Consider the following 16,202-nt stretch of genomic DNA (forward strand, 5'->3'; position numbering starts at 1 on the left):
AACTGAACATCTACCATTTGCACTAAGAGTTTTCAAAGAGCTCAAGACACTGAAAGAAACCTATTATTACCTCAAAATCACAGCTCCTGACTAGAGATGAGTGAACCTTTGGAAGTTCGGTTCACCAGGTACATTCGAACCTTAAAAAAGTTTGTTTTTTGACCCCGACTTGATCCGAACCTAAATGGAAGTCATTAATTGGACAGTTAATGGCTCCTCCCACATGCAGCCAGCCATAAGCAGTATGTGGGTGGATGTAATCACATTACATCTGATCACGCTGATTTTTTCTAGTGCGAGCCATTCAAACACTGCACGCGGCTCGCACAGGACTGAGCATCACTGACACCCAAGCACAGCGCTGCTCACTTGAGTGGTTTGCACTCATAACTCGCTCGAACTTTAAACCCGAACTTTGTACTTTTGCAAGTCGGTTTCCGACTCGGAACTCTGAACATTGAACCTCAGATTTCCTCATCTCTATTTATGAGAGCATGGAGGCTCCACATCTTAGACCTCTATTGGAGGTGTGGATGCTAGAAAGTATGCCAGGTGGAAACTTACATAGGATTACTTTGTAAAAGTGATATTAGGCTTACACATTAATTCCAGTGTGATCTGGTAAATTGAAATAAAAGTAACGTGACCCAGGAGAGGACCTGAGCGTCGCTGGAAATCAAAGCATGATGGTGATCAGTAAGTAAGTATTACAGTACTTACACTACACTACATAAACATTTACACAGATTTAGGCAATAAAACGTTTTGTGGGAGCACTTCTTTATATAGATAATTTAATAGATAACTAATAGACTGTATACACTAAACCTCCCTCTAACCCACCAAAAAAAAGTACTTACAGAATTCACATCTGTTGTATAGTCAACATCATTATATTTTTGCTTTCTGGAAAACTGTGCCATATGACAAAAAATATTAATGCTAAAAACAACATGCATGGTATAATTACAATCTGCAAAAGTGAATTAGTGGATAAAAAAACGCTCTAAATAGATCTATTTTTTTAATTTATGTAGATTTCAGACCCCGTTCAGGTCCAGAACTGTGCATTCAAAGCATATGCTGAAACATAGTAAAAATACGGTATATAATTTTGACTAAGTTGCCTAGTTTAGGTACAATGTAAATACTTTCTTCTCTCTTTGATTGTGGCTTGCGCCTATGTAAAGAACTTGTCAGCAGGTTTTTGCTATGTAGTCTGACAGTTTTCTCTGCTATACATCTAGTAGAGCGTAGTTGTTGAGCTGTGTAAAACTTTGCCCACACCTAGAGCTTTCTGTCTACATTATATATTGACAGAAAGCTGCTAATTATTGCAGAGGGCAGGGTTGGACTAGGATGAACAAGGCCAGTTGTCTTCTAGTGATAATCTACTGCTTATAAAACCCTCATGGTATTGCTAGGAGAACACAATATGGGGGCATATAATGTAGTAATGTGCCCACCCTTCTGCTCATCCTATAGTAATGGCCCCTTTCCTGGTCCTCTTCCATCATATAGTAATGTTCCCCTAATGCCATACTTCACACACGCAAAAAAACGAACACAAATCCTTCTCACCTGTCCTGGTTCCCTCGGTTTACTGTCCCGCTTCTGACAGCGCTTTGGCCGAGCTCTATATGCCTCTTCTCCAGTGATCCGCTGCTGCCTCTGATTGGCCGGTAGCTGATCATTGCAGTAGCTAGGTATATACAGTGCTCCCATCTGAGCAGCGCCGGGGAAACTGTCATCTGTTATAAAGCGCTGTCAGCGGCCCCCAGCACAGGTAGTGATCAGCAAGGGGGTTACTGCCTGTGTGCTGCAAGAAGGATCAGGGGCCACAGCTGACAGCGTTTTACAGAGGACAAATTCCCGGGCGCTGTGCAGATGGGAGCTCTCTATGCAGCTTCTCCAGTGATCCGCTGCTGTCCTCTGATTAGCCGGCGGCTGATCATTGCAGTAGCTGTATACAGAGCTAGCGTCCGAGCAGCACCTGAGAATCTGTCCTCTGATATAAAGCGCTGCTGACAGCGCTTAACATCAGAGGACAGATTCCCGGGCGCTGCACAGGGCCAAGCTATCTATGCAGTTTCTTCAGTGATTATCAGCTGGCCTTTGATTGGCTGGGGGCTGATCATTGCAGTAGCTGTATAAAGAGCTCCCATCTGCACAGAGCCGAGGAATCTGTCATCTGTTATAAAGTGCTGTCAGCGGCCACCAGCACAGGCAGCGATCAGCAAGGGGGCCACTGCCTGCGTGCTGCAAGAAGGATCAGGGGCCGCATGCAGTATACCGGCAGCGTCTTAGACCACTGCACTATGGAATATGTGGGAGAGTGCGGGGGAAGGTGCTAGGGGACTCCACGCACGGTACCCGCCCAGCAGGGCGGCATCAAGAAGTGGCTGTGAAGCCCGTCAACAATGTTCTGCCCCTGTCAACGTGACGTCACAGGAAGCAGCAAAATCCCGGCATGAGCGGTCACCGCTCTCAGCCGGGGAGAAGGGCTGACAGCAGGGCAGGTAGGTAGTTACTATCTACTTACCTGCCCCAATGTAGCCCAAAAGTGAAATGTCAATAAAATGCAAAATAACCCAGATAACCCCTTTAAGGAATACAGTTGTAAGATTTCTCTGTTATTTGGGGCAGTGATACAGGCTCTCCGTATAGCAGGGGCAGAATTGCAGACAATTATGGTTAGTGTCACTGCTCCCAGCCACATCCTTTCATGTGTGCACTGCTATAGATCGCTGTGTAATTCTGAAACCTTTGGATGCCTCTTTGAATGATTGGGGACAGGGCATTCTTTATAGAATCTCTATGACTTCTGAATAGGATTGAGAAGTATACTGTATATTCTAATAATGCTGCTAAGCCATTAGTAGAAAGAGAAACAGTCATCCTCTCTTCACTGTTCTAAAGTTTGTACATTAGGATTATATTTCATGATTAAGAGAATCAGTTACTTAGAGAAGCAGCAAAGTATGGTGTACTTGACTTTCAATAAATGAAAAACAATGCTCTATTTGAAAAGCCCAACCATAAACATCATTTATACATTATAGTATACACATAGATAGAGAAATAGAGAAGGTACATAAAGTATAAATAAGATTTATACTTTTTAATGATAAATCGTAGGCAATCCAGTGTCCCCAAAAAGCTCAAAAATATTTTTTAAGCTTTAATATGATATAAACAAAGTTATGAAAACAATGCACAGAATTAAAAACTCCTGCAGTCTGTTGAATTTCCTATGATTATTATTATTATTATTATGGAATTTTCATCCTTAAAGGGAAGGAACCGGTTGCATTTATGATATAGAGAATCTGAGCAAAATTATATATAGGTTTGTGGGAAATGATTCAGTATAACTTGTATTATATTCATTTAAATCCCTGTTGTTTGTATGTATGTGTCAACTAGGCGGTCCTACTAGTGATTGACAGCTAGTTAAGCTTGTACAGTGTTACTCGAAAGATTATAGGGCCACCCACTAGACTCCTATACATACAAACATCAGGGATGTCAATATATTAAATGCAAGTTACAATGAAAATTTTCCCACAGAAATATCTATCATGATGATCACCTCCACATGCTTTACTAAACCCTGCCTACAGATAGGATACCATTTTCAACATAACAGGTTCCATTTAAGGCTGGATTTATATGATGGTATGGTAGTGCATCAGATGTGACATGCTAATGTCCCTCGGCTCCTGCTGTGCTGCGAGCGTGAGCCGAGTGTCATGCAACTGTGATCCAATCCTGCGATCAGATGAGGGAAGGAGTCTTGCGAGGATAATTTGCATATTCCCAGTGCCTTCTGGGATAAGTGAAGAGTCACCGCGAGCTCAAGGAGAACCGGGTTTTGGCCGTTACAGCCGGAAGGAAGACTTCTGAAAGCCAGGGAAGGAGTCTTGCGAGGATAATTTGCATATTCCCAGTGCCTTCTGGGATAAGTGAAGAGTCACCGCGAGCTCAAGGAGAACCGGGTTTTGGCCGTTACAGCCGGAAGGAAGACTTCTGAAAGCCAGGGAAGGAGTCTTGCGAGGATAATTTGCATATTCCCAGTGCCTTCTGGGATAAGTGAAGAGTCACCGCGAGCTCAAGGAGAACCGGGTTTTGGCCGTTACAGCCGGAAGGAAGACTTCTGAAAGCCAGGGAAGGAGTCTTGCGAGGATAATTTGCATATTCCCAGTGCCTTCTGGGATAAGTGAAGAGTCACCGCGAGCTCAAGGAGAACCGGGTTTTGGCCGTTACAGCCGGAAGGAAGACTTCTGAAAGCCAGGGAAGGAGTCTTGCGAGGATAATTTGCATATTCCCAGTGCCTTCTGGGATAAGTGAAGAGTCACCGCGAGCTCAAGGAGAACCGGGTTTTGGCCGTTACAGCCGGAAGGAAGACTTCTGAAAGCCAGGGAAGGAGTCTTGCGAGGATAATTTGCATATTCCCAGTGCCTTCTGGGATAAGTGAAGAGTCACCGCGAGCTCAAGGAGAACCGGGTTTTGGCCGTTACAGCCGGAAGGAAGACTTCTGAAAGTCGCGCGCCTAGCGGCGCGCGAATTTTAGCCTGTCTTCTTCATTGTGAGCGTGAGTGAGCAAAGTGTGAGCAAAAGTAAGTGTGAATAGAATTGTTTGTATTTAGTTGTTTAATTACTTAACATTTGTTTAGTGCTATCCCCATTAGAAAATGTGCTCCACTATTGCTAATGCGATCCAGTGTACATCTTGTCTCATGTATGCAGTCCTTGAAAAGCCGTTCGAGGGTGCATACTGTTGTTCGAGATGTGCGCAAGTTGCACGTTTGGAAGCCCAGATACTGGATCTAAATGAGCAGCTGGCAACTCTGAGATGCATTAGCAATATGGAAAGGAGTGTGCTGCTCACTGAGCAGCAGCTTGCTGGGTCAGATGTGGGGGAGGATCGTAGTAGGGAGCGGCAGGACGGTGAGGTAGGTAGCTGGGTGACAGTTAGAAAGGGGGGTAAAGGGAAAAGTGCTAGGGAGGCTAGTCCTGAACTGACACACCCCAATAGGTTTGCAAACTTGGCAGATGAGGGGGATGTCATTACAGGGGTAGCATTGCTGCAGCAAGGCATGACCTCTGAACGCCAGAGGAGTGTCTGCTCCAGTAAGGGGGGGAATAGGAGTGCAGGGCAGGCAAGACAGGTACTGGTAGTGGGGGACTCAATTATTAGGGGGACAGATAGGGCAATCTGTCACAAAGACAGGGATCGCCGAACAGTGTGTTGTCTTCCTGGCGCTCGAGTTCGGCACATCGCTGATCGGGTTGACAGATTACTGGGAGGGGCTGGGGAGGACCCAGCGGTCATTGTACATATTGGCACAAATGACAAAGTTAGAGGTAGGTGGAAGGTCCTTAAAGATGATTTCAGGGAATTAGGTTGTAAGCTTAAAGCATGGACCTCAAAGGTGGTATTTTCGGAAATACTACCTGTGCCACGAGCCACACCAGAGAGGCAAAGAGAGATCAGGGAGGTTAACAGGTGGCTCAAGAATTGGTGTAGGAAAGAGGGTTTTGGGTTCCTGGAGAATTGGGCCGACTTTTCAGTTGGCTACAGATTCTATGCTAGGGATGGGCTGCATCTTAATGGGGAGGGTGCAGCTCTGCTGGGGCAGAAAATGGCTAGAAGGTTGGAGGAGTGTTTAAACTAGGAATGGGGGGCGAGGGTATTCACTTTATAGAAGGGGAATGTAGTGCAGATAGTGACCAGGGCACAAGTAATGAAATTGGGGGTGGTACGGGGGGAAGGGTTAGGACAGTCAATACAGTAAGCAGGAATATAGGTACAGAGTCATACGTAACGTGCATGTACACTAATGCCCGAAGCCTCACAAATAAGGTGGAGGAATTAGAATTAATATTGTTGGAAGAAAATTATGATATAGTGGGGATATCAGAGACATGGCTGGATGAGAGCTATGACTGGGCTGTTAATTTACAGGGTTATAGCCTATTCAGGAATGACCGTACAAATAAGCGAGGGGGAGGTGTGTGTCTATATGTAAAATCATCCTTAAAACCCATCCTGCGTGACAACATATGTGAGGGTACTGAGAATGTAGAGTCCCTATGGGTGGAGATAAGGGGGGGGAGAATGAATAATAAAATACTGATAGGGGTGTGTTATAAGACGCCGAATATTATGGAAGAGGTAGAGAATCTCCTCATAAAGCAAATTGATAAAGCAGCGAGTCTTGGAGAGGTAATTATTATGGGGGACTTTAACTATCCTGATATAAATTGGGGAACAGAAACTTGCAGTTCCAGCAAAGGAAATAGATTTTTGATAACAATGAAAGATAATTACCTTTCACAAATGGTACAGGACCCCACAAGAGGGGGAGCACTACTAGACCTTGTACTAACCAATAGGCCAGACCGCATATCAAATATACAAGTTGGGGGTTACTTGGGGAATAGTGATCACAAAATAATAAGTTTTCATGTATTCTTTAGTAAGATGTATAGTAGAGGGGCTACAAGGACACTAAACTTCAGGAAAGCAAATTTTAAACGGTTGAGAGATGATCTTAGTGCAATAAACTGGGATGATGTACTAAGTAATAAAAGTACACAAAGCAAATGGGAGACTTTTATGAGCATCCTGAATAGGGCTTGTGCAGAAAATATACCCTATGGGAACAAACATGCTAGAAATAGGAGGAAACCCCTATGGCTAAATAGAGCTGTAAGGGAAGCAATAAAAGAAAAACAGAAAGCCTTAAAAGAATTAAAGAGGGTAGGTAGTGATGAGGCATTATATAATTATAGAAAATTAAATAAAATATGTAAAAAGCAAATTAAGTTAGCTAAGTTTGAGACAGAGAGACTCATTGCGAGAGAAAGTAAAAATAATCCTAAAATATTCTTTAACTACATAAACAGTAAAAAACTGAAAAGCGATAGTGTTGGCCCCCTTAAAAATAGTCTTGGTGAAATGGTGGAAGGGGATGAGGGTAAAGCCAACCTGCTGAATGACTTTTTTTCTACGGTTTTTATACAAGAAAATGCCATGGCAGATGACATGACCAGTGATGCCATAAATTCACCCTTGAATATTACCTGCTTAACCCAGCAGGAAGTACGCCGCCGCCTCGAAATCACTAAGGTTGACAAATCTCCGGGCCCGGATGGCATACACCCCAGAGTACTACAGGAATTGAGTTCTGTGATAGATAGACCATTATTTTTAATCTTCTCAGATTCCTTAATAACAGGGTCGGTACCGCAGGACTGGCGCATAGCAAATGTGGTGCCAATATTCAAAAAGGGGACAAAAACTGAGCCGGGAAATTATAGGCCGGTAAGTTTAACCTCTACGGTTGGTAAAATCCTTGAGGGTTTCTTGAGAGATGCTATACTGGAGTATCTCAAGAAAAATAACCTTATGACAGAGTATCAACATGGGTTTATGAGGGATCGATCCTGTCAAACTAATTTGATCAGCTTCTATGAAGAGGTAAGTTCAAGCCTGGACCAGGGAAATGCAGTGGATGTTGTGTATATGGACTTTTCAAAAGCTTTTGATACGGTGCCACACAAAAGGTTGGTACATAAAATGAGAATAATGGGGATAGGGGAAAATATGTGTAACTGGGTTAAAAACTGGCTCAGTGATAGGAAACAAAGGGTGGTTATTAATGGTACGTACTCGGACTGGGTCTCAGTTCATAGTGGGGTACCACAGGGGTCAGTATTGGGCCCGCTTCTTTTCAACATATTTATAAATGACCTTGTTGGGGGCATGCGGAGTAGAATTTCAATATTTGCAGATGATACTAAACTCTGCAGGGTAATCAATACAGAGGAGGATAATTTTATATTACAGGGAGATTTATGTAAATTGGAGGATTGGGCTGAGAAGTGGCAATTGAAGTTTAATGTAGATAAATGTAAGGTCATGCACTTGGGTAGAGGAAATAACATTTATGATTATGTACTTAATTGTAGAACACTGGGTAAAACAGACACAGAAAAAGACTTGGGTGTATGGGTGGATGGTAAACTTCACTTTAGTGGACAGTGTCAGGCAGCTGCTGCCAGGGCTAATAAAATAATGGGATGTATTAAAAGAGGTATAAGTGTTCATGAAAAAAATATAGTTCTACCTCTGTACAAGTCACTAGTGCGACCGCACGTAGAATACTGTGTACAATTCTGGTCACCGATATATAAGAAGGACATAGCTGAACTGGAGAGGGTGCAAAGAAGAGCGACCAAGATTATTAGAGGAATGGGGGGGCTGCAATACGAAGACAGGTTATTAAACTTGGGGTTATTTAGTCTGGAAAAACGAAGGCTTAGGGGAGATCTAATCACAATGTATAAATATATGAGGGGACAGTACAGAGACCTTTCCAAAGATCTATTTACACCTAGGCCTGCGACTGGAACACGGGGGCATCCGCTACGTCTTGAGGAAAGAAGGTTTAATCATAATCACAGACGAGGATTCTTTACTGTACGAGCAGTGAGACTATGGAATTCTCTGCCGCATGATGTTGTAATGAGTGATTCACTACTAACATTTAAGCAGAGCCTGGATGCCTTTCTTGAAAAATTTAATATAACCAGTTATGTATATTAGATTTTATGACAGGGTATTGATCCAGGGAACTAGTCTGATTGCCGGATGTGGAGTCAGGAATGAAATTTTTTCCCCATTGGAACTTGTTTGCCACATTGGGGTTTTTTGCCTTCCTCTGGATCAACATGTTAGGCTACGGGTTGAACTAGATGGACTTAGAGTCTCCCTTCAACCTTAAAACTATGAAAACTATGATACTATGATAGATCACAGCTGCGGAGGATAGGGAGGGGTTAATTTCCCTATCCCCTCCAATGTCACCCTGTGCATATATCGCACTGCACTCGGATGTCATTTGAGTGCAGTCCGATGTTTCATGTGCACCTATAGACTTGTATGGGTGCGAGTGACACAGCTCTCGCAGACAATTACAGCATGCTGTGACTTTTCGCTGATCCAGATCGCTGATCCTGATCTGCTCTCCCTCATTGGCTAACATTGGTACGAGTGCAATGCGAGATTTTGTCACATTGCACTTGCACGAGTCATATGCTTGTGTGAGCGTATCCTAATACTTTAGACCTACATCAGTGATCCTTCTTTCCATGCACAACACTTGAGATTATTCAATCTGATTTAAGGATCTAGTTAAGAAAGTATTTTGGAACAGTGAGCTATTTCTCCATTATTTTTCTTTCAAGCATATTATTTTTATACATTTCACCTATTTTTTTTTCCTATAGTGTCACCATAAAATTATTCTACCATAAATCGTCCATGTCATTATCATTCTTACATTCACATATCATACTCTACTGTTGGTCACACCTGACATGGTTGTTACACTGTTTCCTTCCTGTGAAGGAAACTACTGAATCTGAAGATATCAAGACAGCTGATGAAGCTGACACAGAGGGCAGCAAGGTACGTGTCTGCCTTCTATGCAGAGAATCCTGCTGGATTTATATTCCTAAAGTTATGTTTTTAAGATGAGTGAAATTACACTATTCCTGTTAATTCTCGTACAAAAGATACTAGCCCTTTAATATGTTATACCTATAAAAACTATTTTATATTATAGATACAAAAATGTTACAAAATGACAATAAAACTACAATAGAATAACGAGATATACCAAGCAACAAATAAAAATATCCAAGTACTGGGGATCAACATGCAAAGTACAAGTATACAGCCATGACCGAAAGTGTTTGCCCCCTAGAAATTGTTCCAGAAAATGATGTATTTCTCTCAGATAATTATTGCAATTGCACATTTTGCTATACACCTGTTTATTTCCTTTGTGTGTATTGGAACAACACAAAAAAGTAGAGGAAAAAAAGGCAAATTGGACATAATTTCACACAAAACCCTCAAAATGGGTTGGACACAATTGATGGAACTTTTCCAAGATTGTGGGTACACAACTTTGTTTTAAGCATGAGATGTTCTTTCAAACTCACCTGTGGCAAGATACAGGTGTGGGCAGATGAGACCAAGATAGAGTTTTTCTTAAAGAACATCATTCTACTGTTTACCAAAAATGGAATGAGGCCTTCAAAGAAAAGAACACAGTACCTACAGTCAAATATGGTGGAGGTTCAAAGATGTTTCGGTGTTGTTAAGCTGCCTCTGGTATTGGGTGCCTTGACTGTGTTTAAGGCATCATGAAATGTGAAGATTAAGGATTTTGTGTCGCAATGTAGTGTCAGATAGCTGGATCTGCATCTTATGTCATGGGTCTACCAGCAACTCAATGACTCCAAACATACTTCGAGAAGCGCCTAGAAATGGATGGAAACAAAGGGCTGGAGAGTTATGAAGTGGCAGCAATGTGTTCAGATCTAAATCCCATTGAACACCTTTAGAGGGATCTTAAAATTGCTCTAGCAAGAAGGTGCCTTTAAATATGAGACCTTAGAGCAGTTTGCAAAAGAAGAGTGTTCCAAAATTTCAGTTGAGAAGTGAAAGAAGTTTGGTGATGGTTATAGGAAGCGACTGATTGCAGTTATTTACAGTCATATGAAAAAGTTTGGGCACCCCTATTAATGTTAACCTTTTTCCTTTATAACAAATTGGGTTTTTGCAACAGCTATTTCAGTTTCATATATCTAATAACTGATGGACTGAGTAATATTTCTGGATTGAAATGAGGTTTATTGTACTAACAAAAAATTTGCAATCCGCATTTAAACAAAATTTGACCGCTGCAAAAGTATGGGCACCCTTATCAATTTCTTGATTTGAACACTCCTAACTACTTTTTACTGACTTACTAAAGCACTAAATTGGTTTTGTAACCTTATTGAGCTTTGAACTTCATAGGCAGGTGTATCCAATCATGAGAAAAGGTATTTAAGGTGGCCACTTGCAAGTTGTTCTCCTATTTGAATCTCCTATGAAGAGTGGCATCATGGGCTCCTCAAAACAACTCTCAAATGATCTGAAAACAAAGATTATTCAACATAGTTGTTCAGGGGAAAGTTGTCACAGAGATTTAAACTGTCAGTTTCCACTGTGAGGAACATAGTAAGGAAAGAACACAGGTACAGTTCTTGTTAAGCCCAGAAGTGGCAGGCCAAGAAAAATATCAGAAAGGCAAAGAAGAATGGTGAGAACAGTCAAGGACAATCCACAGACCACCTCCAAAGACCTGCAGCTTAATCTTGCTGCAGATGGTGTCAATGTGCATCGGTCAACAATACAGCGCACGTTGCACAAGGAGAAGCTGCATGGAAGAGTGATGCAAAAGAAGCCGTTTCTGCAAGCAACAGAGTCGCCTGAGGTATGCAAAAGCACATTTGGACAAGCCAGTTACGTTTTGGAAGAAGGTCCTGTGGACTGATGAAACAAAGATTGAGTTATTTGGTCATACAAAAAGACGTTATTCATGGAGGCAAAAAAACACGGCATTCCAAGAAAAGCACTTGCTACCCACAGTAAAATTTGGTGGAGGTTCCATCATGCTTTGTGGCTGTGTGGCCAATGCCAGCATCGGGAATCTTGTTAAAGTTGAAGATCGCATGGATTCAACTCAGTATCAGCAGATTCTTGACAATAATGTGCAAGAATCAGTGACGAAGTTGAACTTACGCAGGGGATGGATATTTCAGCAAGACAATGATCCAAAACACCGCTCCAAATCTACTCAGGCATTCATGCAGAGGAACAATTACAATGTTCTGTAATGGCCATCCCAGTCCCCAGACCTGAATATCATTGAATATCTGTGGGATGATTTGAAGCGTGCTGTCCATGCTCGGCGACCATCAAACTTAACTGAACTGGAATTGTTTTGTAAACAGGAATGGTCAAATATACCTTCATCCAGGATCCAGGAACTCATTAAAAGCTACAGAAAGCGACTAGAGGCTGTTATTTTTGCAAAAGGAGGAGCTACAAAATATTAATGTCACTTTTATGTTGAGGTGCCCATACTTTTGCACCGGTCAAATTTTGTTTAAGTGCGGATTGCACATTTTCTGTTAGTACAATAAACCTCATTTCAATCCAGAAATATTACTCAGTCCATCAGTTATTAGATATATGAAACTGAAATAGCTGTTGCAAAAACCCAATTTGTTATAAAGAAAAAATGTTAACATTAATAAGGGTGCCCAAACTTTTTCATATGACTGTATAAAAAGAAGGGTGTGGAACCAAAAAATGAGTTTCTCTGGCCTATTTTTGCAGTTTTGTGTGAAATTGTGTTCAAATTGCTTTTTTCCTCTGCTTTTGTGTGGTTCAAATACATACAAAAGGAAATAAACATGTGTATAACAAAAAATGTGTAATTGCAATAATTTTCTGGGAAAAATACTGCTTTTTCTGGAACAATGTCAAGGTGCCAACAATATCGGGCATGACTGCAAATAAATAAATCTACTTTTTTAATATTATATATATGGCACATAAACAACACAGTTTGGTGAAAATGGTTGACATTTTTAAGGGCAATAATTATAAATAAATACATTAAATAGTGTGCAAATAATAATTAATGTGCCATAAATAAATTATGATTAGATATAGCCCATATTTTTGTGCCTATGTGACCATAAATTGTACCTATGTTTATGGGAAGCGGAGGAGGAGATAAATATATGAAAACAGACAATTAAATAACTCACAGTGCAAAAAGCCCAATATCAATGCAATAAGTCAGTCAAATCGCTTACCCATATTAGTAAAGTGCTGATGTAAAAAAAGGGGACCTCCCCAACGCACATTTCACTTATGCTTTATCAAGGAAACTACTGAATCTGAAGATATCAAGACAGCTGATGAAGCTGAGACAGAGGGCAGCAAGGTAGGTGTCTGCCTTCTATGCAGAGAATCCTGCTGCATCCAAATTCCTAAATTCATATTTTTAAGATGAGTGAAAATAGCCTATTCCTGTTCATCCTCGTACAAGAGATACTAGCCCTGTGATATGTTACAGCCCTCACCTGGACTTACGTTTACCGCACTTGTTTTGGTTCCTGTGTTGGGCAGTTTTGGGCCATTGCCATGATGTTATATGTTTACACTCATGTTCTCATGGTGTACAGTGTGTTTGGTGGGATGGGATATGTGGTTGTGTGCTGCACGTGGGCATAAGGCTGGGGTGAGTAGTCTTGCCGATGGCAAATGAGCATTTTGAAGCTATACTGCCTGATAAAGGATGTGACTAGCAAACTTGGGGATTGGCACACTTGTGTTATTGTGTGCCACCCCAGATTTACAAAGGAAATTTTGCTTCTTTAGTATGTCTGAGGTGTAGGAACAAATGCAAAAGAGCTGCCCTGCATTATTATGAGCAGTATAAAGGCTTGCAACAGTGTCTAAAAGAAAGAGCTGTGAGGAAGAATACAGAAAAGACTGTCACCTACAGTTGAAACCAGAAGTTTACATTCACTATCTAAAAAGACACATCTGCATGTTTTTCTCACTATCTGACATGAAATCAAAATAAATCTTTCCCGTTTTAGGTTATTTAGGAACCAAAATTATTTATATTTGCCAAATGCCAGAATAATGAGAGAGCGAGAATGTTTAAGGCATTTTTATTACTTTCTGCACAGTCAAAAGTTTACATACATTTCATTAGTATTTGGTACCATGCCCTAAAACTGTATGACTTGAGCCAAACATTTTGAATCTTCTTCCACAAGCTTCTCACAATAGTTGGTAGGAATTTGTGCCCATTCCTCCTGACAGAACTGGTGTAACTGAACCATGTTTGTAGGTTGCATTGCTTGCTTCGGCCTTTTCAGCTTTGCACATACATTTACAATAAGATTGAAATCGGGGCTTTTTGATGGCCACTCCAAAACATTGACTTTGTTATACTTAAGTGAGAGTGGTAAGGAGTATTACCAATGGGAGGAGAGAGGTCAATGCCTGAAAAGCAAAGCACATACTATCCAGGTGAGAGTGAGACCACATCCTAGGGGGTTCAAGGCTAAGACACCCCATGTGTGAGTGAGGAATTGTCACTGCAAGAAGAGAAGGGTGGGTGAGAGCATACTGTAAGTGAGTTCTGCAGTGTATGGCAGTCGAATGAGAAAATGGGTTATCCAGAAGTACACTGAAGTGAGATAGTATCCAGTGTAGTAGGAACAAAAGAGGCATTGGGATGACGTTGCCAATACTTGTAAATAACTTCAAGTATTGATCTAGATTGTGCATTTCCAAAACTGAAATATTTTTTTGTTCAAGACTATGTGACCGTGTGCTTCCATGCCACACTGAGAGGGGAGACCCAGCTAGGTTAAACTGCATTGATCTGATAATGTAAAGGTGTGCAACATAACACCCACAACTTTCCTTTATATCTTCACATTGTGGTTTTAGATTCTATTTTATGGTAAATGGAGGGAAAAGATTCAGATTTCTATGTTAAAGAAAAGCTGCTGTAGAAGCCTTACCTGTTAACTATATGGGATCTGATCGGACACACTCTGAGATATTTCTTCGTTTATTGGTTAAACTAATGCGGTAAAGGCAAAACCAGAATGTGTACAGGGCTTTGGCTAATTTTATATCCGTCAACTTAATTTAGGGTTATGTGGAGATAGGTACTGTATATCCTTCACATATTATTCCTGAAATGCTTTTACCTACAGTGTGTTCATTGTACTAGTCTACATTTTACCGTGTACATATTGCGCATTTGCCATTTTCCTCTATTGTTGGTCGCACCTGACATGGTTGTTACACTGTTTCCTTCCTGTGAAGGAAACTATTGAATCTGAAGATATCAAGCAGGCTGATGAAGCTGACACAGAGGGCAGCAAGGTAGGTGTCTGCCCTGTAACCAGAGAATCCTGCTGGATTCATATTCCTTACATTTGTTTCAAATGTAAGTGTTTTTCCTGCCGTTTTCACTCGTGAAGGTCATCCCAGCATGTGTACAGTGCTTGATTAATTATTAACGGTTATGGAAACAACTTGCAATAAGCTTTAAGCAGATTTCATTTATTCCGTTAATACAAGATAAAAAAAATACAAAATAAAATATATAATCACTAATATTCCCCATAATGTTTACAGTAGTCAGAATTATAATTTTTGGGAGCTTTCTTACTGATGAATGGTCATTTTACTGACTGTTGCCACTTTATAGCAACAAAGCTGAGTCAGACAACCTATGCCGGGATTATCCTAGAATTGTATTCACTTAAACTGTTCAGAGGTCCTACTACAGAGCCTTAGATACTCCATGTACCCACATTCAGCACTCTATGGTGGAGAGATTTTCCCACAAGAGCAATGCTTCCTGGAGCATGCCAAGAGTTTTTAATGGTTTCTTTACAGCTAAGCCTATAAACATGTTACTTTTATCACCTCTCCAAAAGCATTGTTAATAAATGTCTGATTCCCAGCGGCCCCACCATTGGAACCCCCATCAATTACCAGAATAGGTGGTCTGAGTTTCCTATTCCTATGCCGTGAGGAGCAGTTTAAATGGAGTGGCAATTGCACAGTGCCACTCTATTTTATTGGAATCTGTCAGCAGGATTTCAGTCCCCAAACTATTTACACGTGCATGTAGCTACTTCGAAGACAAGTCCAGCAATACTATTACATGGCCAGTCCATTCCTCCATTACTGAGAAATCAGTGTTTGAAATGAGGCTGAAGAATTTGGAGATCTAAAGCCTTTTAACACTCCTGATCTATTCCCTATTTTACAAGCAGCATCTATGCTGTGTGACTTAAATCAGTCATCAGTTAAGCAGCAGGAGGAGACAGCTCTGGGCAGTGAATAGAGCTGGAGTGACAGAGGCTGCAGATCTACAAATGGTTCTTCAGTCTCAGTTGCATATAATTTCAAAAGAATATTTCTCAGTAGTAATGAGGAAGCACTACCATGCTCAGGTGCTCGGTGCTTGTAATGAGCTGTTAATGCTCGGATGGGTATGACTTGAATACGCGAGAATAATGGAAGTCAATGGGGAACTCAAGCATTTTTCTAGGAAATTCCAGAAAAATTCTTGAGTTCCCCATTGACTTCTTTTCTACTTGAATACTCAAGTCGCGCACATCGGAGCATTAACTGCTCACTACGAGTACTGAGCACCAGAGCATAGTAGTGCTCACTCATTACTATTTCTCAGTAATAAGGAAATGACTTGCAACACAGATGTCACTGGATTTGTCTTTGA

General features: G+C 41.1%; 1 protein-coding gene across 6 annotated transcripts in view; it reads left to right on the top strand.

Moving 5' to 3' along the window:
- Positions 1-16,202, top strand: part of AMPH (amphiphysin) — a 360,005-nt gene that overhangs the window by 308,761 nt on the left and 35,042 nt on the right. Inside the window, exons 18-20 of one of the 6 annotated variants that reach the window (XM_075315119.1) lie at positions 9,419-9,478; positions 12,804-12,863; positions 14,774-14,833. The exons of 2 other annotated variants lie outside the window; for them this stretch is intronic. In XM_075315119.1, coding sequence (XP_075171234.1) covers positions 9,419-9,478; positions 12,804-12,863; positions 14,774-14,833 — 180 coding nt within the window. The remainder of the gene's footprint in view (positions 1-9,418; positions 9,479-12,803; positions 12,864-14,773; positions 14,834-16,202) is intronic. 3 more of the 6 variants (XM_075315115.1, XM_075315116.1, XM_075315120.1) reach the window with 3 other exon arrangements.

Source organism: Anomaloglossus baeobatrachus, chromosome 6 (genome assembly GCF_048569485.1).
Source record: "Anomaloglossus baeobatrachus isolate aAnoBae1 chromosome 6, aAnoBae1.hap1, whole genome shotgun sequence".
In the NCBI taxonomy this organism is placed as follows: Eukaryota; Metazoa; Chordata; class Amphibia; order Anura; family Aromobatidae; genus Anomaloglossus; species Anomaloglossus baeobatrachus.